We start from the raw sequence: 22,581 nt of genomic DNA on the forward strand, positions 1-22,581 counted from the left end.
GTAAAAACAAACAAAAAATTGGAAGAAATAGAAAAAAACACCAAGCCAAAAAAAAAAAAAGTGCAAGAAATGAACAAATCTCTTAAAGAAAGTAAAGAAAGCCAAGAAAAAACAAACAGATAAAGGAAACAATTCAAACAGTTCAAAACCAAAAAACTAAAATAGAGACTATAAAGCAAACACAAACTGGGACAATGCTAGAAATAGAAAAACTGGTTAAACAATCAGGAAATACAGATGCAAGTATAATCACCAGAATACAAGAGATCGAAGAGAGAATCTCAGGCTCTGAAGATAAACTGGAAGAAATACTTTCATCAACTAAAGAAAACTTAAATCCAACAAATCCTTAACATAAAACATCCAGGAAATGTGGTACACCGTGAAAAGGCCAAAACTAAGAAAAATAGCCATAAAAGAAGGCAAAGAATCCCAGCTCAAAGATGCGTAAAACATATTCAACAAAATCAATGAAGAAAACTTTCCCAATCTGAAAAAGGGCATGTAAAATGCCTATGAAGAAGTCATACTTTCTCTATTTGCAGATGATATGATAGTTTACATAAGTGACCCAAAAAACTCTACCAGGTAACTCCTACAGCTGATAAACACCTTCAGCAAACTAGCAGGATACAAGATAAACTCAAAAAAAAAAAAAATCACTAGCTCTGCTTTATTTAGATGACAAAGGGGCTGAGAAAGAAATCAGACAAACATTACACTTTACAATAGCCACAAACAACATAAAGTATCTTGGGGTAATGCTTACCCAACAAATGAAAGACTTATATAAGAACTTTGTGTCTTTAAAGAAAGAAATTAAAGAAGATACCAGAAAATGGAAAGATCTCCCATGCTCTTGGATAGGTAGGATAAAAACAGTAAAAATGGCAATCTTACCAAGAGCAATCTACAGATTCAATGCAATCACCATCAAAATCCCAGCACAATTCTTCACTGACTTTGAAAGGATAATACTCATTTTTTTTTTTTATGGAAAAACAAAAAACCCAAGATAGCCTAAACAACACTTTACAATAAAGGAACTTCAGGAGGCATCACCATCCCCTACTTCAAGCTCTACTGTAGAGCTATAGTCCTGAAAACAGCATGGTATTGGCACAAAAATAGACAGGTAGACCAATGGAATTGAATCAAAAATCCTGGTATTAACCCACATACCTACGAATATCTGATTTTTGAAAAAACAGTTAAATTTATACAATGGAAGGAAGAAAGCATCTTCAACAAATGGTGCTGGCACAACTGGATGATGGTGTGTAGAAGTCTGCAGATAGACGCATGACTATCACCATGCACAAAATTTAAATTCAAATGGATCAAAGACCTCAACATAAATCTAGCCACACTGAGCCTCTTAGAACAGAAAATGGGAGGTACCCTTGAAGAAACTGGTACAAGAGACTATTTCCTGAATAACACCAGTAGCACAAACACTGAAATTGACAATTAATAAATGGGAACTCCTCAAACTTAGAAGCTTCTGTAAAGCAAAGGACATAGTGGACAAGACCAAATGGCAGCCCACAGACTTGGAAAAGATCTTCACCAACCCCACATGTGACAGAGGGCTGATCTCCAAAATATACAAAGAACTCAAGAAGCTAGTCAACAAAACACCAAATGACCCTATTAAAAAGTGACATACAGAACTGAATAGAGAATTCTCAATAGAGGAATCCAAAATGGCTGAAAGACACTTAAGAAAGTGTTCAATGTCAGGGAAATGCAAATCAAAACAACTCTGAGATACCATATTACTCCTGCCAGAATGGCTAAAATTAGAAACATCAATGACAGCTTATGGTGGAGAGGATGTGGAGAAAGGGGAACAGTCCTCCCCTGTGGTGGGAGTGCAAACTTGTACAGCCATTTTCAAGATCAGTTTGGTGGTTGCTCAAGAAAATGGGAATCAGTCTATGAGGCTACCAGGCAATTACAACATTAAGCATATGCCCAAATGGTCCACATCCATGCAACAAAGACATCTGTTTAACTATGTTCATAGTAGCATTACTTGTAATACAAGAACCTGGAAGCAACCTAGATGCCCCTCAACAGAAGAATGGATAAAGAAAATGTGGCGATTCCATTCTACTTCAGAGACTTCTCGGAGAAACTCTGAACAAATGAGACCTACCTATCCACGCAGGACCACCCGTAATTTCCACCTGCTTGGTCTCTGAACCCCAACTCCAGTCCTCCACTGGAGTCCTGGGCCCCTCCCAGAGATCTGCCTATCTCTGCAGGTCTTCTCTGAGTTCTGACCTGCAAGATCCTTCACCCACAAAGCAGGGCCTATGCTAAAGAAAGAGGCCTCAGCTGGACAGTCCCAATTTCCAGTGAGATCAGACTATAGTGCAGAAACTTCCCAAGTTTCAGCTCAGTCTGTGTCCTCTTCCATTGGCTAGTGGCATCTTCTACTGGATCCTAGTCCTTGACCCCATCCCTGGATCCCTACAGATATTGAATCTCTGACCCACATAAGCCCACAGGAGAAGTACCATAGAGAGATGGGGAGACCCAACCAACACCTACTGGAAGAAGCTATGGGAAGAAGGCAATACAAGAAACAGAAAGACAAGCATGACACCACCAGAATCTATGGAATCTACACCAACTAGAATAGAACACAACAACAATGAAGAGGAAGCAGAAGGGAACGACTTAAAAATTTCTGTCATAAAAATGATAGAGGCCCTCAAAGAAGATGTGAGAAAATCCCTTAAAGAAATGGAGGAAAAAACAAAGAAAAGAGTGGAAGATATAATCAAATTCCTTAAAGAAAGCAAAGAGAGTACATAAAGCCACCAAAAACAATTAAGCAGGTGAAGGAAACAGTTCAAGACTTGAAAACTGAAATAGAGAAAATAAAGGCAACACAAATGGAAGGAATGCTGGAAACAGAAAAACTGGGCAAAAAATCGGGAAATACAGACGCAAGCATAACCAACAGAATTCAAGAGATGGAAGAGAGAATCTCAGGCACAGAAGATAAACTAGAAGAAATAGATTCATCAACCAAAGAAAATCATAAATCCAACAAATCCTTAACACAAAACATCCAGGAAATGTGGGACAACATGAAAAGGCCAAACCTAAGAATAATAGGCATAGAGGAAGGTGAGGAAGCCCAGCTCAAAGGAGCTGAAAACATATTCAACAAAATCATCGAGGAAAACTTTCCATAACTGAAGGAGGACATGCCCATGAAGGTACAAGAAGCATACCGAACCCCAATTAGGCAGGACCAAAGAAAAAAGACCACTTGACATATAATAATCAACTTACCTAGCATACAGAATAAAGAAAGAATATTAAGAGCAGCGAAGGAAAAAGGACAGGTAACATATAAAGGCAGACCTATCAAAATTACACCTGACTTCTCCATGGAAACCCTCAAGGCCAGAAGATCCTGGATAGATGTTCTACAAGTATTAAGAGAACACGGATGCCACCCTAGGCTACTATTTCCAGCAAAACTCTCAATCACTATAGATGAAGAAAACAAGATATTTAATGACAAAACCATATTTTCCCAATACGTATCTACAAATCCAGCCCAACAGAAAGTATTGGAAGGAAAACTCCAAGCCAAGGAAGGTAACTATGCCCACAAAACATGTAGGCAACAGATAATCCAACTACACCAGAAACCAAGGGTGAAGCAGAACTAATATATTCACAATACCACTGCCAACAACAAACCTAAATCAAACAAGCATCAACAATCAATGTTCCTTACTCACCCTCAACATTAATGGACTTAACTCATCTATAAAAAGACACAGGCTAACAGAATGGATAAGAAGACAGAATCCATCCTTCTGCTGCATACAAGAAACACATCTAAGCTTCAAAGATAGACATTACCTCAGGGTCAAGGGTTGGGAAAAGATATTCCAATCAGATGGAACCACGAAGCAAGCAGGCGTGGGTATCCTAATATCTAACAAGTTAGACTTCAAAACAAAATTAATCAAAAGAGATGAAGAAGGTCATTTCATATTCATCGCAGGAGAAATCCATCAACAAAATTCTCAGTTCTGAACATCTATGCCCCTAATACAAAGGCATCCACACACTACTAAAATTCAAAGCTCATATAAAACCTCACACACTTATAGTGGGAGACTTCAATACACCACTCTCAACACTAGACAGGACCACAAATCAGAAACTCAACAAAGAAACAAAAGAATTAACAGAAGTTATGTCTCAACTGAGGTTAACAGACATCTATAGAACATTCCATCCAAAGACAAACGAATATACTTTCTTCTCTAAAATCAACCACATACTAGGTGACATAGCAAACATCAACAGATACAAGAGAATAGGAATAGTCCCCTGTATCTTATCAGACCACCATGCATTAAAATTGGAATTCAACAACAACACAAATAGCAGAAAACATGCAAACTCATGGAAACTGAACAATGTGTAATTGCACCACTCCTGGGTCAAAGAATAAATAAAGATAGAAATTAAGGACTTTCTGATATTCAACAAGAATGAGGACACAACATACCCGAACTTATGGGACTCCTTGAAAGCAGTGCTACGAGGGAAGTTCATTGCACTAAGTGCCCATATGAAGACAACAGGGGATAGTCACATAAGAGAATTGACAGTGCAACTGAAAGGCTTAGAACAGAGAGAAGCAAATTCACCCCTTAGGAGTAGATGCCAGGAAATAATCAACTTGAGGGCTGAAATCAACAAAATAGAAACCAGGAAAACAATACAAAAAAAATCAATGCAACAAAGAGTTGGTTCTTTGAGAAAATCAACAAGATAGACAAACCTTTATCCAAATTAACGAAAAAGCAGAGAGAGATCATGCAAATTAACAAAATCAGATAAGAAAAGGGGAAGATAACAACAGACACAGAGGAAATCCAGACAATTTTCAGGTCATACTTTGAAAATCTGTATTCCATTAAAATTGAAAATTCAAAGGATATGGACAAGTTTCTGGATAACTATCACTTACCAAAATTAAATCAAGGACAGACAAACAACTTAAATAGACCTATAACCACAATGAAATAGAAGCAGTCATCGAAAGCCTTCCAACCAAAAAAAGTCCAGGGCAAAATTTATTCAGTGCAAAATTCTACCAGACATTCAAGGAAGAATTAATACCACTACTTCTCAAACTGTTTCACAAAATAGAAACAGAAAGTTCATTGACAAACTCTTTTTATGAGGCTACCATAACTTTGGTACCCAAACCTCACAAAGACACAACTAAGAAAGAAAAGTACAGACCAATATCCCTGATGAACATCGATGCAAAAACACTCAATAAAATACTGGCAAACCAAATTCAAGAATACATCAGAGAAATCATCCACCATGACCAAGTAGGCTTCATCCCTGGAATGCAGGGATGGTTTAACATACGAAAATCCATCAATGTGATCCACCATATAAACAAACAGAAAAATAAAAACCATATGATTATCTCCACAGTTGCGGAAAAAGCCTTCGACAAAATTCAACACCCTTTCATGATAAAGGTCTTGGAGAGGTCAGGGATAACAGGAACATACCTAAACATAATAAGAGCAATATACAGCAAACCAACTGCCAAAAATAACAATGGAGAGAAACTTAAGCCAGTTCCTCTAAAATCAGGAACAAGACAAGGCTGTCTTCTCTCTCCATATCTCTTCAATATCGTAGTAGAAGTTCTAGCTAATGCTATAAGACAACAAAAGGAGATCAAGGGGATCCAAATTGGAAAGGAAGAAGTCAAACTGTCACTATTTGCAGATGATATGATAGTTTACATAAGCAACCAAATAAACTCTACCAGGGAACTTCTACAGCAGATAAACACCTTCAGCAAACTAGCAGGATACAAGATAAACTCAAAAAAATCAGTAGCCCTACTTTTTTCAGACGACAAAGAGACAGAGATAGAAATCAGAGAAACATCACCCTTTACAATAGCCACAAGCAACATAAAGTATCTTGGTGTAACGCTTACCAAACAAGTAAAATACCTATATAACAAGAACTTTGTGACTCTAAAGAAAGAAATTAAAGAAGATTCCAGAAAATGGAAAGATCTCCCATGCTCTTGGATAGGTAGGATTAACATAGTAAAAATGCAAATCTTACCAAAAGCAATCTACAGATTCAATGCAATCCCCATTAAAATCCAACCACAATTCTTCACTGACCTTGAAAGAATAATAATCAACTTTATATGGAAAAACAAAAAGACCCAGGATATCCAAAACAACCCTATGCAATAAAAGAACTTCAGGAGGCATCACCATTCCTGACTTTAAGCTCTACTACAGAGCTATAGTTCTGAAAACAGCCTGGTATTGGCATAAAAATAGACAGGTAGACCAATGGAATCGAATTGAAAATCCTGATATTAATCCATGCACCTATCAACACCTGATTTTCAACAAAACAGCTAAAATTATACAATGGGGCGAGGACAGCATCTTCAACAAATGGTGCTGGCACAATTGGATGCGGGTGTGTAGAAGACTGCAGATAGACCCATGTCTGTCACCATGCACAAAACTCAAGTCCAAATGGATCAAAGACCTCAACATCAATCCAGCCACATTGAACCTCTTAGAAGAGAAAGTAGGAGGTACCCTTGAGCAAATTGGTATAGGAGACCGCTTCCTGAACATAACTCCAGGGTCACAGACACTGAGAGAAACAATTAATAAATAGGACCTCTTCAACTTAGAAGCTTCTATAAGGCAAAGGACACAGTGGACAAAACCAAAGAGCAGCCCACAGACTGGGAAAAGATTTTCACCAATCCTATATCTGACAAAGGGCTGATCTCCAAAATATACAAAGAACTCAAAAAACTAGTCAACAAAACACCAAATAACCCTATTAAAAAATGGGGTACAGAACTGAAGAAAGAATTCTCAAAAAAAGGAAATCAAAAAGGCTGAAAGACACTTAAGGAAATGCTCCACATCCTTAGCTATCAGGGAAATGCAAATCAAAACAACTTTGTGAAACCATCTTACTCCTGCCAGAATGGCTAAAATTTAAAAAAAACCAATGATGACTCTTCTTGGAGAGGAAGTGAAGAAATGGGAACACTCCTCCACTGCTGGTGGGAGTGTAAACTCACACAGCCATTTTGGAGATCAGTATGGCGGTTCCTCAAGAAAATGGGAATTAGTTTACCACAGGACCCGGCAATCCCCCTCTTATGGATATACTCAAAGCATCCACATCCATGCAACAAGAACATCTGTTCAGCTATGTTCATAACAGCACTATTTGTAATAGCAAGAACCTGGAACCAACCTACATGTCCCTCAATTGAAGAATGGTTAATGAAGATGTGGGACATTTGCACAATGGAATACTACTCTGCAGAAAAAAATAATGGTGTCTTGAAATTCGCAGGCAAGTGGATGGCACTTGAAGAAACCATCCTGAATGAGGTAACCCAGTCACAAAAAGAGGAACACAGTATGTACTCACTCATATATGGATTTTAGACCTAGATCAAAGGATCACCAGCCTATAATTCACAACACCAGAGGTACTAGGATACAAGGTTATTCTAAGAGATTCATATAAAGTCCTTCACAGAACTGGGATGGGTCAAGTCCCCCCAGAGCACAGGGGAAGTGGGGGGGCAGCAAATTGAGGGAGAAATAGGAGAAAACAAGGGGGAGGAAATGAAAACATGTGCGACCAGGAAGATTGAGCCCGGTTAGTAATAGAAGACAGGAAAGAGAGAGAGAGCATAAAAGAGGGAGCCAATATTGTTTTGAAGATAAAATTGAACACACAGAAAGGTCTAGAGAACTACAAGACTGCTGCTAACTAACAATCTGAGTTTCCGTGGAATGGCTACCATAAATGCCCTTCCTGGAGAGTGAGATCAACAACTAACATGGAGCCCTCAACTAATACCTGATGGAAACAGGAGCAAACACACAAAATAAACACTGAGTCGAAGTAGAACCCAGATGCAGATGGAGAGGACAAGACCAGGCGGCACATACACATAGAGAGTGCTTACCTGAACTCTAACCCTAACGCTAAACCACCTAAACAAACCCTACCCCTAACACTAACTGTAACCCTAACATAATCCTAACACTAACCCTAGCACCCAAATCCTAAACTAATGCTAACCATAATGCTAACCCTAACCCTAACCATAAACCTAACCCTAACCCTGACAGTAAGTGTAACCATAACCAGACTGATAGCTGGGAAGCCAGCAGGGGACTGACTCAGGCCCCCCTGAATATGGGTCTCAGCCAGAAGGACTGAGCAATCTAAGGGACCTCAGACAGTGGAGCCCGGATATATCCGTGGTGCACAAAAGGACTTTGCGAACACATCCCCCATGGAGGGATAACTGCCTTAATCTAGAGACAGGAGAGAAGCCCTAGTCCCTACTTCACATGACCTGTCAGATCTACATGACCCCAAGTGGATGGCATTCCCCTACATATGGAATTGGGGTAGGGGGATGGGAGGGGAGGGTGGTTAGAGTGCATGTGAGAGGGCAGAGAGAGTAAAAGGGAGGGAAGGAGGGAGAGAGGAAGGGAGAGATGGAGGGAGAGGCAACTTGGATTGGCATGTAATATAATAAATTAAATAAAAAATGCTTTGACTCCAAAATTTAAGATCAAGGACAAGTTACTGGGGAAAAGGATTTCTATTTTTGTTTCCACAGAAAATGAAAAGATGTGGATTCCTTCCAGACTAATGTGGTTTGATCAAGCCAGACCGCCTGAAACAGAGTACCAGGTGATCCTACATTCAAAACAGCTGGACAAAGCAGCCTTACAGACTACAGCCAGGATTTCTGCATCTTCTTCGAATCCCCCATGACAGCGCCCTTACCAGCAGGAAGTAGTTTGGAAAGAACGATGCCCAAATTCCCAAATATTGTCTATAAATGTTTGTTTTCATTTAAATGGACTTGGTTATATAAAATAAAAAAAAAGAAAGAAAATGTGGCATATTTACATAATGGAACACTACTCAACAGAAGAAAACAAAAAAAACAAACAAAAAACAACAACAGCAACAAAAACAATGGAATCTTGAAATTCACAGGCAAATGGATGGAACTTGAAGAAACCATCCTGAGTGAGGTAACCCAGTCACCAAAAGAGGAACATGGTATGTACTCACTCCTGTATGGATTTTAGATATAGAGCAAAGGATCACCAGCCTATAATTCACACTGCCGGAGAAACTAGGATAAAATAAGGAACCTAAGAGATTCATACCGGTCCCTCACAGAAGGGGATAGGAACAAGATTTCCTGAGCATATTGGGAGTACAGGGGGGTCAGTGAGTGGAGAGAGAGTTAAGAGAAAGAGAAGGGGAGGAGAGGACAGCATATGGGACCAAGAAGATTGAGTTAGGAGACGAATAGAAGAGAACAAGAAAAATAAAAATAAAAAATAGATACCATAATAGAGGATAGAGTGAGCCATTATAAGTTTGAAGAGAACACAGAGTCTAGAGAAATATCCAGAGATCTACAAGTATGACCCCAACTAACAATCTGAGCAACAGTGGAAAGCCTACCTTAAATGCCCTTCCCTGATGAGATTGATAACAAACTTATATGCCATCATAGAGCCCTCATCTAGTAGCTGATAGAAAGAGAATCAGACAGAGCTAAACACTGAGCCGAATTCCTGAATCCAGTTGCAGAAAGGGAGGAGTGATAAGAATAGAGGTCAAGACCAGGATACAGAAACCATAGAGATAGCTGACCTGAATAAGGGACTGATAGCTGGGAAACCAGCATTGGACCAACTCAGACCTCCTGAATGTGGGTCTCAGACAGCCTGGGCAGTCTAAAGTACCTTGGACAGTGGAACCAGGATGTATCCCTGGTGCACAAAAGGACTTTGGGAGCACATACCCCATGGAGGGATACTCCCTTAGCCTAGAGGCAGGAGGGAAGGCCTATATCCTACTCCAAAGGCCTTGACAGATTTTGATGATCCCTCCTCGAAGGCATCACCCTCCCTGTGTAGTAGGTGGGGAAGGGATGGGAGGATGGTACAGGTAGAATGAGAGGGAGAGGAAACTGGGGTTCATATGTAAAATAAAAAAATAATAAATATATATCAAAATAAATACTTAAATAAATGAAAAAAAATGTAGCAGTTTTAGCTCCAGCACCAGGATAGCCAGCATACTGCCATGCTCCCTGTCATGATGATAATGGTGTGGACCTCTGAAATTGTTTGAGGGTCACCCCAAGAGTTACTATGATTATAGTGTCTCTTGACAGCAATAAAAGCTATTTAAAACAGAAGTTGGTACTATTGCTGTAATAGTTTTGACCAAGCTTCTGTTTAGAGTTATATGGACTTTGGTGAATTGTGTCATAAAAGCAGTAGAATGCTTTAAGCATTGTTTAATATGGCATACCAGTAAGAGCATGGATGACAATAGTGCTGATAATGGTTTGAAAAATGGGGAAGTAGCTCAAGAGGTGTCAGAGAAGAATTTTAGTATGCTGCCTAGAAGTCTTTGATTCTTTGGTGAAGGAAGAGGCTGGCTTTTGCCCTTGTCTGAAGAATATACCTGAGGCTAATGTGAAGAGTTTTGAATTAATTTCATTGGCAAAAGGAATCTCAAAACAGTCTAGTATAAACTCTGTTGTGGTTATTAGTGGTAACTCCAGTGAAGATTTATAATGAAAAGGAGCACAACGACCTTGGCTACATTTATAAAGGAAAATATTCAATTTGAGCCTTCTCTCAACTTCAAAGGTTTACTCTATTGTTGTCATGCCAGGGAACATGGTAGTAGGCAGGCTGGCATGGTACTGGAGAAGTTGAGAATTCTCCATCCAGACCTGAAGGCATCAGGAAGAGAAGGCAGCAGAAAGTTATTGCTTTTTATTGCTTCTTCCTTTCTTCCTTCCTTCCTTCCTTCCTTCCTTCTTCCTTCATTCCTTCCTTTCTTTCTTCGTTTCTTTCTTTCGTTATTCCAGACAGGGTTTCTCTGTATTGCTTTGACGGCTTGGAACTAGTTCTTGTAGAGCAGGCTGGTCTCAAACTCCCAAAGATCTTCCTGCCTCTGCCTCCTGAGTGCTGGGATTAAAGAATGCACCACCACCACCCCGCTGGTTTGGGTTTCTAACCACCACCACCCCACTGGTTTGGGTTTCTAAAACCCCAAAGCCCACACCAAGTAACACACTTCTTCCAATAAGGCCACACCTCTTAAGCCTCTTAAAGCAGCAACACTCCACAACGACCAAACATTTAAATATATGAGTCTATGGTGGCAATTGCCACTCAAATAAAACCTCACAAACCTATGTTTCTAGAGACCAACTTCTTAAACTGCCAAGTAACTGACTGCAGAGTGTGGTAGTTTGAATTAATTGGCCCTATAAGCTCATAGAGTGTGGCAGTATTAGGAGGTGTGGCTGTGTTGGAGTAGTTAAGGTCTTGTTGAAGGAAGTGTCACTATGAGGGTGGGCTTTGAGGTTTCCTATGTTGAATCTTCACTTAATGGCCTTCTGAACTTGTTGCCTTCTGATCAAGGTGTACCCAGCACCATGTCTGCCTGCATGTTGCCGTGCTCCCCACCATGATGATAATGGACTGAAACTTCTGAAACTGTATGCCGCCACCTCAGTTAAATGTTTTTCCTTTATAATAGTTGCCATGGTCATGATGTCTTTTCAAAGCAATAGAAACCCTATTGGGGATCATGAAAATTTGACTACTTCTGGATGTGCAATGAGAAAAAGTTATTTCAAACTTAAATTGCAAAGATGTTTCTGGCAACAGTTGCCTGCGCTGTGTCACGGGATTCCACTTCAACCTTGTTTCTGAGTTTGTAGCATGCATGAACACTCTGCACTGCACATATGTTTGTACCCAGCAAAATCTTCCTGAGACTGCTCAGCTTACATATGAGAGTGGGTGTGGTAGGTGGTAATGTCCTCACTGTACATACTAAGGGCTTTGTCCTCACAGAAGTACAATGGTGTACTTATGAACACAGACTATTTATACTTTACTGTCCTCATGCCTCATAATGTCAATGTAAAATTAATACACCCTTGGGTTGTCTTATTTGTAAAGTGTTTGATTTTTTATAAATTTAAACATTTGATTTGCTTATTTGAATTCCATTTTTAAAAATTATTACATAAATTTTGGCCATTAGGAGTGGAGCAAAAATTCCCACTATTTCTAAAATGTCTCTAAGTAGAAATCCTGCTATTTTGAGCTACCTATGTATACAAACTGGCATTCTCAGAATTGATTATTATAAAATCAAAACATCAATCAGCTCTGACTAAATGCTCTAGGTCCCATAGTATCAAATGTTCAGCCAAGATTTAGTTCTTTATGTTGAAAAAAATTGAGCACATACATCTTATCATGCAAATTTGCCTCCATTTTAATAAACAGTAAAATTATATGCATACCAAAGAATTGTGATAAAATAAATTTTTCTGATTTATTATCAGTAAATGTTTGATTTGTATGCCTATTTTATATTCCCATATACCTGGGAAGCCCTGGTCTGTTGCTGAATCTTTCTTACAATTATATCACAGTCATAGTTTATTATAATAAGCTTATTTATGGTTCTGTCAACGCTACCAAATCACAACACCGTGAGAGCAAGAGTCATATATTATTCATTTGGATTTCTCTTTGATTAAAATGATCATGTGATGCCTGGTAGGACTTATTGATTATTCATAGAATAAATAAGTGAGTGGAGTCTCTACATTTAAAAAAAGTTGTTCTTCAATTTGTCAGTTTTTGGTCTTATTTCTAGAACAACCAGGAGTCCTTTACATAAATCCTTACCTGAGGAGTGGCTTACATAGCTCTACTTCTCCCTAAGAAATCTAGGTATTTAATAGTTGGTAAGGGAGAGTGTCAGATTCCTTAGTGATGTAGCCACTAGTATATTGCCCTTGTTCAAATAAAGAACCCACACCCATACTTATGGAGGCACAGTTGGTTACATAAGAGAAAAAACACAAAAGGTGTTATTATATTATGTAATGGGAGAAAGAAGGGAGTGGGATGGCATGATGGTGCGATTATGATCAAAGTATATCATAGGCATGTGAAACTGTAAAAGGGTAAATAAATTGCTGAAAACCTCTTTACAAGCCATCCATGAATGGGTTTTGGTTAATTGAGTGTATCTGTAGTGTCCCATGGATGCAGTCATGTGTCTCCCCACACATCAAACAGAAACCCTAAACCCACTAAACACAACAAGTAGCCAGGTGTTAACTTGGAAATGAGATAGAAATGTCAAGTGAAATTGTCCAGGCACAAAAATGTATGACTGCATTAGAAAAATGCAATTTGTTTGAGTAAAGGGTTGGAGGGAAACACAACTGACAGCAAAAAACATGACTATGGCAGTTTGTGCACCTACTTGGGAGCAGAGAGTAACCCATGGTCCCAGGAGAATTAATTTATCTCCTGTCTGGGTCTCCCTGTAAGTTCAGCACCTTCCAGACATACCACATGAGTCACACCCATTCTCAGTAAAAAGCTATTTAGATTATTCTGTGATACAGATACCAGGGTTATACACTATTATAACATTTTAGAGTCTTGTCCTGGTAGCGCATTCATGAGCTCACATCCTTTCCTCCAGTCTTATTCTATCCTGGATTTCAACTGGACCAAAATAATCATTTATATTTTAGTGCTCATACTCTATCCATTCTTAGTCATTGTTCATGTTTTTCATCACCCTGTTCTTTTTTTTTTTTTTTTTTTTTTTTTTTTTTGCATGCAAATCTCCACATGCAGAAGTGACAACCATCTCTCAAGGTCCAATTCAAACCCTCCACAGATGTGACCACTCACTTCTTTAAATCATGAGGAAAAAATAAAAAGAAAGAAGGAAAACAAAAACAAATGTCTATTTTGTTTCCTATTTCATCTCATCATACTGGCACAGATCTGTTAAGGCAAAGTTGTCTCTATCTTGGTTATATATCTATGCCTTATATGCAGCCTTAACGAGCAAGCTGTTCATTGTGGGATTTCAATACATATTCCAATGAAGTCTTTTCCCACCAAGGCTGTTATAAATAGCACAAACCTGATTAACTGAATGCATACTCACATTAAAGTGAAGTAGATTATAATGAGTAGAGATGTTATTTGGATCAACTCTTCCACTGAAAACAATGAAAAATGTTGAATAAAAAAATACCATTTAAAAATTATGTCAGAATTGAAAGTCCAAAATGACAGAGAGGAATGCCATGCTAAGGTTTTGTGTGTGTGTGAGGTGGGACTCTAAAATAGGCAGGCAAACTAAGTATAAAGGCAATATAGCTTCATGTTTTTCTGAGATCACTTATTTATGTTACACATTTGAGCTTTTTCCCCCTCACAGGGTGCTGTTGAAGATCTTAGGGAAGGATAAGCAAGAATTGATGTTGAAACCTTTTTCATTTTTTCTTTTCTTTCTTCCTTTTTTGTTGTTGTTTTGTTTGTTTGTTTGTTTTGTTTTGTTTGTTTTTTGTTTTGGGGGTTTTTGAGACAGGTTTTCCTGTATTGTTTTGGAGCCTGTCCTGGAACTCACTCTGTAGACCAGGCTGGCCTCGAACTCGAAACTGTTTTCTTTCTCTGGTTCCAACACATCATGGAAAGGAGGTGTTGGGTAAGGCTAGAATGTTAAAAGAGCAGAGAAAAGGTTGGTCTCCAAGAAGTTACAGTGTTCCTGTAGTCCTGTCATTTCACAGATACAACCTGAGACCCTAATATCATTATCTGAGACAAAGAGTCACTGCCTTACACCCCATTTGAAAATATAAGACATTCCAGTAATTAGGACACATTTATCCCAAACCACAGAGAACATGTCCATGATCATATTCAGTCTTGATTAGTGCACAGGCAAAGATGAGCAGTAACAGTCAGGAACCAGAGCACCTTGAGTGAGAGGCAGCAAAACCTCATGTAATACAGGGTGGCCCTGGACAGGCCATGAAACAACTTCTTCTCCTGGTTTTACCAAAATTAAAATGTACTCTGGAAAATACCTGCAGGAAACAAGTAGCAATGGCAGCTGACAGAATAAATTAAAAGAAGCAAACTGTTAGAAGTGAAAAATCATACTATTTGAAATTGGAGGAAAAAATATTTATCACATTGAGGAGAGTTAAATAAAGAACTGAAAGACACACACAGAAAAAGTAATCCCAACTCAGCTCAAAAAGACAAAAATACAGAAAAAAAGAAGACTGTTAAGACATTTGGAGAATACAGTAAGGCATTTTAACGTGCTTTGGCTGAGACTTAGAATGAAAACCACAGATTATAAAGTGGGTACATCTGAAAACATGGAAAACTTCTAGACTGTATTCAGGTCAATAGCAAGCCTAGTATCCAGCACTGGCCATGCTCTGGTCTGAGGTGACATGAATAAGCAGTAACAGGATTCAGAGAGGGGATCTGTTCCTTTCTCTGTAGGGACTGAGTTTAGTTCTGCATTGTGCCCAGCCTACACGTTTAGATGGTGCCAGTTTGTAGTGTACTCTTGTTATGAAATGCTGACACTAGGTGATCAGTTACTCTTTGGTCTTATTCAAATGGATAAAGTCCTCTGCATCCTTTAAAGGGAGAGCCATGGACTCACAACCACATGACCCTGTGCCTGTTTTCTGGATAAAAGTGTGACTAGGATACTGCTGTGGAATCAACATGTGCATGTGTTGGATCCTGGATCCTTGTCATGCTGTTAGAAGCTGGGGTGGGTTCTGCTTTGAGGGGCAATGCCTTAATGTTCTGCTTGCTATGGGTGGAATTACAAGGAGATGGGACCCACACAGGAAGGGCATTCTCACTAAACACTAGATCTACCAGTGTTTGTATCTTGGACTTTTGAGACTCCAAAATCATGAGAATTTAGTGTTTGTTGTTTGAGATGTGCCACCTGTGGCATGCTGTTATAACAACCCTAGGTGGAGGAAAGAGACAGAAACTGAAAACACTTCAGTGAGAAAAAGATTTGCCAAATGTGGGCTGTTTGATCAGTCACAGCATTAAGTAAAGCTGCATCAAACAGCAGTAGTGAAAATCCATAGCAGAAGATGGGTCTGGAAAGGCTCTTGGACATTCAGAAAGGTACGTCTGAGTCCAAAATGAACAGCTGATTCATGTGCAAAGATATCTTTTGCTGCCTTTGGACACAGAATTCTTTTTTTCTTTATAAAAGCTTTGCAAAGCAGTGTTTTCTTAAATTTGCACAATTTTGTCAGACAGGTGTGGTAGCACAACAAATATTCAGAATGCACAGGCAGATTGCTCTCTGCAAGTTCAAGACAGCCTGGTCTACATAGTGAAATGGTTCATGCAAACCAGGGTTACACAATGAGATCTCACATTTCTCTCTCTCTCTCTCTCTCTCTCTCTCTCTCTCTCTATATATATATATATATATATATATATATATATTACAGTCTCTATTCTATAAATGTGTAAAAACTCATTTAAAATTAATATGGTACAATAATGTCTTAATAATACTGCTAACTATGTGTGATATAAAATATTCACATATTTAATTACTTTAAAATATTTATCATATATATGTATGCATATATATGTATACATATATATATGTATACATATATATGCATACATATATATATATATATATATATATATGATTCTTTTTCCTCCATATACGTGCATCATATGTGTGCCATGTTGAGGTGGAATATCCTTCTGTATGCTGCGAATATATGTTGCTCCCATTGGTTGAATATTAAAGTTGCTTTGGCCTATGCCAATACAGAATATAGCTAGGCAGGAAATCAAAACAGATAGAAGGGTGGGGTTAGGAGGAATGTGAGCCAGCCACCCAAGAAGAGAAATGCCAGCAGCAACCTAAGGAGAAAGATGAGAGAACACAGGTAAGTCCACAACCACGTGGCGATACACAGATTAGTAGAAATGGGTTAATTTATAAGAGCTAGCCAGTAATAAGCCTGAGTCATTAACCAAGCAATTATATTTAATATTATCCTCTGAGTGATTATTTCTTAAGCGACTGTGGGACTGATGGGCTGGAGAGAAACTGGTAGAACAGACCATGTGAGACAGGAAAAAGCTCCCAGCTACATCTGGTGTCAGTGAAGACCAGGGGCATTTGAGTCTCTGGAATTAGAATTACAGATGGTTGGGAGTTTCCTTATAGGTACTAGGAACTGTACCGGAGAGAGAGCAGAAAATACTCTTTACCACAGAGCCATCTCTTCAGCCTCAGATATTTACATATGTTATTGGCAAATATGAGAGCAGGTGATGAGTAAATATAGCTGTTGTGGCTCTTTGCTTCTACTTAGCTACTATTATTCCTTGCCATTCTTATATTTTGGTTGTGAGCCTAGCCTTTAACAGCTGAGCCATCTCTCCAGCCCTCCTTGCCATTCTTGTTGATAGACCCACCATGTCCTTCTTGTGAGAATTCCCAACTCAAAGAAGGTGAGTAACTTTGTCAGCTACCTAAATGTCACAGAGAACTCATCCTCTGGGTCTGACTTTTGAGTGCTCTGAGGTACCCCAAAGCTTGTCTCATCACTGGATTGACATTCAAAAATGGCTCTGGAAGCTTACAGTGTAGTTTACTCTTTATGCCACAGTCTACACTTGGGGCCTCGTGCAGGAAAGGCTTTTCTGCAGAAACAGAGTGAACACCATGTCTCAGCTAAGGGGTATAAGTGAAATTCAGAAACTTGAGCATAAATCTCTTCCAGAATAAAACCACAGCATCTCTAATCAAGGCCTGGCAATCAATGTATCATTTCTCTGAGACTGGAGTTGGTAAATGCAGCTATCCCACTAGGCTTTTAATACTTGGTTAGAAATGAATCCAAGAAATTGACTAGCAAGACAATTCATGCGGTACAAACACAGATCAGTAATTCTCTTTCCCTTTACCACAGAACAGTTAGCTCCTATCCAGAATTCTCTTTGAAGACAATGAGTGCCTGGGAGAAACTCTGAGCACTGAAAACAGGACCAGAAGTAATAAATAAAGACTGCCAAAAAACAAAAGCAAAACAAAACAAAAAGTTGATGAATTTCTTCTACAAATCAAGTCCACTGTCACTTTGTAACAATTCTGAAGGTTCAATTAGTGCTTTACAATTAGTAAGCTAACTTGCAAGGTTTGCCTGCAATGAAAATGTGAGTTTTCTTTCACCTTTATAAAATTAAACAGCCAAGAGACTTGTATCTCCTGGTATAGGAGATGAAAAATAATGAAATAAATGCTTTAATAGGAAATTAATCCATCCCATTATCTCTCTCTGACTCAGCTCCAGTGGGATTCTTCTCCCTCAGCAGGACAAGAATCATCTTCTTAGCATCAGAGCCCAGGCAGGCTGGCACCTTCCCACTTCCTACCTTCTCCATAGAACACATTCAAAGAAAAATAAAGGCTCTGCAAGGGGGTGGGTGTTGTTTTGTGCCCAGCCTTAGGTGGGATTTTATGTTCCTTCAAATACTAGCTCAACCTTACTGTCACCAAAAAGAAAAACAAAACAAAGCCCTAAAATAAATTTTTGAAGCAATTAAAAATGCAAAGGACTAAGATATCTTTAATTTATTCATAATTTCTTTGTAGATTGGACCTCACTGAGACTCCAAACTCAGAAAGCAACTTGCAGACAAAGGTGGTTGAAATGATGGGGAGCAAGCCAAATACGATCTTTTGTTCTACTGAATTTTTCTTCTTTGAAAGACATCTCTTAGCTAGAGTTCCTATTTTCTATTTAAAGAGGATTATATAACATACATGACTATGGCTTTAGCGCAAAGAACTTGCCATTTTATCACCTGCCAAATATAAATAGTTCATTATGGTTCCCTCCCACCTGGCCACCACTTTCCTTACCACCTACCAAAACAATGTGCTAAGGCAAGTTAGTCCCTTGTGGCCTCAGGTTCTTCCTAAGCAGGGCCTGGTATACAGTCTGCCCATCCTTTCTTGTACTGCATGGTAGCTGTTGCGTTTGGGTAGGGAGGCTTTGAAGTCAAGATTTCACCAGTAAGTAGCTCCAAATGGCTCCTGTTGTCACAGCCACATCTCTGTGGCCTGTGGCATCTTCCTTTGGGTACAGAGAAGCAATTGTGCAAATCTCACTTTGCAATAACCACAAGGTACAGAAATTGCATTATGCTGATTAGGTCGCATCATAAGGAGTATTCAGGAAGGTTAGCTGGATATAGTGAATGCCATCGTTAGACTAAGATAAAAAATCACTTCGTTAGCTTAGAGTGCTTTTTCATTGGTAACACCCTATATTAAGGTGCCATTTATAAACAGTTTATTATTATTTATTAATGTTTGAAGCACTTTATAGAATGCAAGATAACAACTTAAATCCATGTATTAAAGATGCACATACATGGTTTAATACGATTTACGTCTTATAATATTCTTTAAAGCAGCCTCCCATAGTCTCATCCGTTAAACATTTATTACTAATGCATTTTATAACATGCTGTATAATACATTATTTGGGAAATAGCAGCATTTAGTGATTATTTCATAAATAAGACTAAAGGACTTATAAATGGCACCTTAATTTAAAGTGTTACCTTCACATTACTAGATTTCTGCTTACATCCATCTTGTTTGTGCATCTTCTCCAAATGCAGCACTTAATAAAGAAGACACTATGTTCTATCTTCCCTTCATTCAACCAAGAAGAAATTGCGTCATTTCCTCCATCTGCTTTCAGACGTTAGTAGCTCAGAGGCTTCAGTGTGATAACTGATGTAACCACACACTCGGCTCAACACTATTTCTGAAAAGACGGTAACAAAACAGAGAACAACCTACCATGTTGGGAAGAGCTTGCTGCTTGGAGTCTTTGTAAAATTCAATTTTTTGACCAGAAAGAACAATCCAGGAAGTAGACCAGTTTTTCCTTAGTAGAAAAAAAAAATAGATGAATGTGTCATGAATAGAAAAGATCATTTATGAACAGTGTCAGAGAATTTGAGTGCAGACTATTCTTAATGAATTTTTCTAAAAGTCTTCAATTTATGCAGATCTGTTAAGTGCTCCAAAATTCAGATTGTAATAATAATAAAAACTCTAGAATTTTAAAATTTGTGACACATAAACTTTTTCTCAGTTCTCTTAGATACTCGTTAATTATTCAATGGCCCTATTTTGTATATCCACGCACGTGCCACCTAGCAGTACTAAAGAGCTAAGGTGCACGTGTTAGAAGCCTCTTCTCTGCTCCTTTCCATTGAAGGCTCAGAATCTGAAAGACTGACCAGTTTATGTGCCATCCTTTAAATCACAATGCTTTTAATTCTCACCAGCAACCAAAGAATTACAAATGGAACAGTGGTATGCTTTCTCCTCTTCCCCATGAAATTGCCAAGGATTAAAAGAACCAATGTTACATATATTCTCTTACATTATCTCTTCTAGAGTGCAATTTAGCAATATTTTCATAAACTTTCAAGGATTACACATAATTTTTGACCAGGTATGTTTATTCCACCAAATTTAAATTTATCCTAAAGAAATAGACCCAGGTTTTCCAGGCTCTAACCATTAAGGTGATTTGTACATTCCTTGGTAATTCTGATCCTAAAGCATAAAAAATAAACAAAAAATATGAAAAGACAGAGGTTGGTCAAGAAAATTGCTCACAATAAAACAGCACATTGGAAAAATGACCTCTGTGTTAAGAATACTGATGTGGGAAGATTTCAATGAAGCTGTGCTCTGCAATTTACCTAGGACCATCTTCACCCAGCTCAGCCCCTTCTGATTATTAATTCCATCCATCAGAAGTCCAGATATTGCTTCCCTCAAAGTACATTCATGACATGTAACATGATGAATTAAAAAAAATACTTCAAAATTTTTCACTTTCATTGCCTTCATTAAAATATAAGCCCCCAGGCAACAGAAATCATTTCAGCATTATTGGGTATTTGCAGAGCCTAGCACAGAGTCCTGGAGAGTCTAAGACCTAAATGGACATTTATTTAATCAATGAGCACTTTGCCTGGAAAAAAGTCTCGATATAGCCATAGTTAAATAAGATGGAGAGGTTACAGTTTTCTCCGTCTCTTTGTATTTCTTAGTTTTACTTATTTCTTTAACTGAACACATCATTGGTTCTGCAGGTGGCATGTGTGTATTAGTATTGTGAAAAGTTTTCTTGGTGGCAAAACCATCAGTAAGTTTGGCATGAACAAATTCCTACCATTAAATTATACTGATACCGTTTTCTCTGGTTTAACCTTTATTTTAAAATAATTGCATTGATTTTACAAAGAGTGATGAAGAAAAAACATTTACCAAAAAATAAGTTTTCATGCAGACTAATAGAAACCAAACAAAATAAGAAAATGTAACATATTTTGCGCATCTATGTGCACAAGATTTTGTGTGATTTTCTCCACTTTCTGTTTAGCATCTTAATTATAAGGACAGTTTTTTTATCTAGTATGGCTAATGTGGGCAAAAAGAATGAGGTTGCTCTTACATGCCTCGAGCTTTCTTTTTTTAAAGGTATTTATTTATTCTTTATTTTATATATCCATGTTTTGCCTGTATGTATGTGTACATGCCTTATACCTGTATAGCCCGAAGAGGGTGTCAAATCCCAGAAAACTGGAGTTAAGGACAGTGTGACCCACCACATTGGTGCTAAGAACCAAACTTGGGTCCTTTGGAAGAGCAAGCAGAGCTCTTAACCACTGAGCCATCTCCCCAGCCTCCTGTAACTTTCTTAATGAAAGCTATCACATTAAAAAAGAACAGAATAAACAGACATACAAGAAACACATTCAGAATTTCATCACACAACATCATGCTGTTGGACTCACATCTTCAAATGGGCAGTCTATGTTTCAATCAAATTATAAAAAGTCAGAAAGCAAAAGAAAAATTAGCATTTTCTTTCTGGATTAGTGCTTGTTTCTTTTTGTTGATACCAGCAGTCCTCAAGTGAAATGAAACAATAACAGCCTTCTGTTTAAGCAGCTCACATTATTAGATGACTCCCAAAAGAAGAGTGAGAAACACTAGAGCACCTGGTCAAGGCTGGGCATCTCTATCACAGTAGTTCTGATCATGTGTGATCAGAGTGTGAACATTCTAACAGGTGATGGACCCATATGTAGTCCACCTGATATGCTTCTCACTATAGTTTCTGTCTCCTGGCAGGGTGCTCACACACCGTATTTGCTTCCTATCTATAGAAGTTCCTAGAGAAGTGGTTCTGGTTTGAATATGTTTCAGATGTTGATCATTTATAGAACTTGCTGGAAAGACTCTTCTGCTCCTTAAATTTCTAACTGGAGCAGGTTACAGAGGAAGACCATGAATCCCAATTATGTCATCATTCTGTCTTTTATCCCTGCTGGGCTAACTGGAATGCATAAAAACAAAGAGCTGGGAAGCCTAGTCTGTAACCATTTGTAACAACTGTGACTGATGCTGTTGTACCTTAGCTTTGTCAGTCTCAAACATATCTTTATTGTTTCAGAACAAAGGGGAAAAGCT

At 38.4% G+C, this 22,581-nt stretch overlaps 1 protein-coding gene across 1 annotated transcript in view; it reads right to left on the bottom strand.

The window, feature by feature from the left end:
- Arhgap15 (Rho GTPase activating protein 15) overlaps positions 1-22,581 on the bottom strand; it is a 620,277-nt gene that overhangs the window by 509,458 nt on the left and 88,238 nt on the right. Inside the window, exon 5 of the mRNA XM_051184740.1 lies at positions 19,885-19,972. Within this exon, the coding sequence (XP_051040697.1) occupies positions 19,885-19,972 (88 nt within the window). The remainder of the gene's footprint in view (positions 1-19,884; positions 19,973-22,581) is intronic.

This window comes from Phodopus roborovskii, unplaced genomic scaffold (genome assembly GCF_943737965.1).
Source record: "Phodopus roborovskii unplaced genomic scaffold, PHOROB, whole genome shotgun sequence".
Lineage (NCBI taxonomy): Eukaryota > Metazoa > Chordata > Mammalia > Rodentia > Cricetidae > Phodopus > Phodopus roborovskii.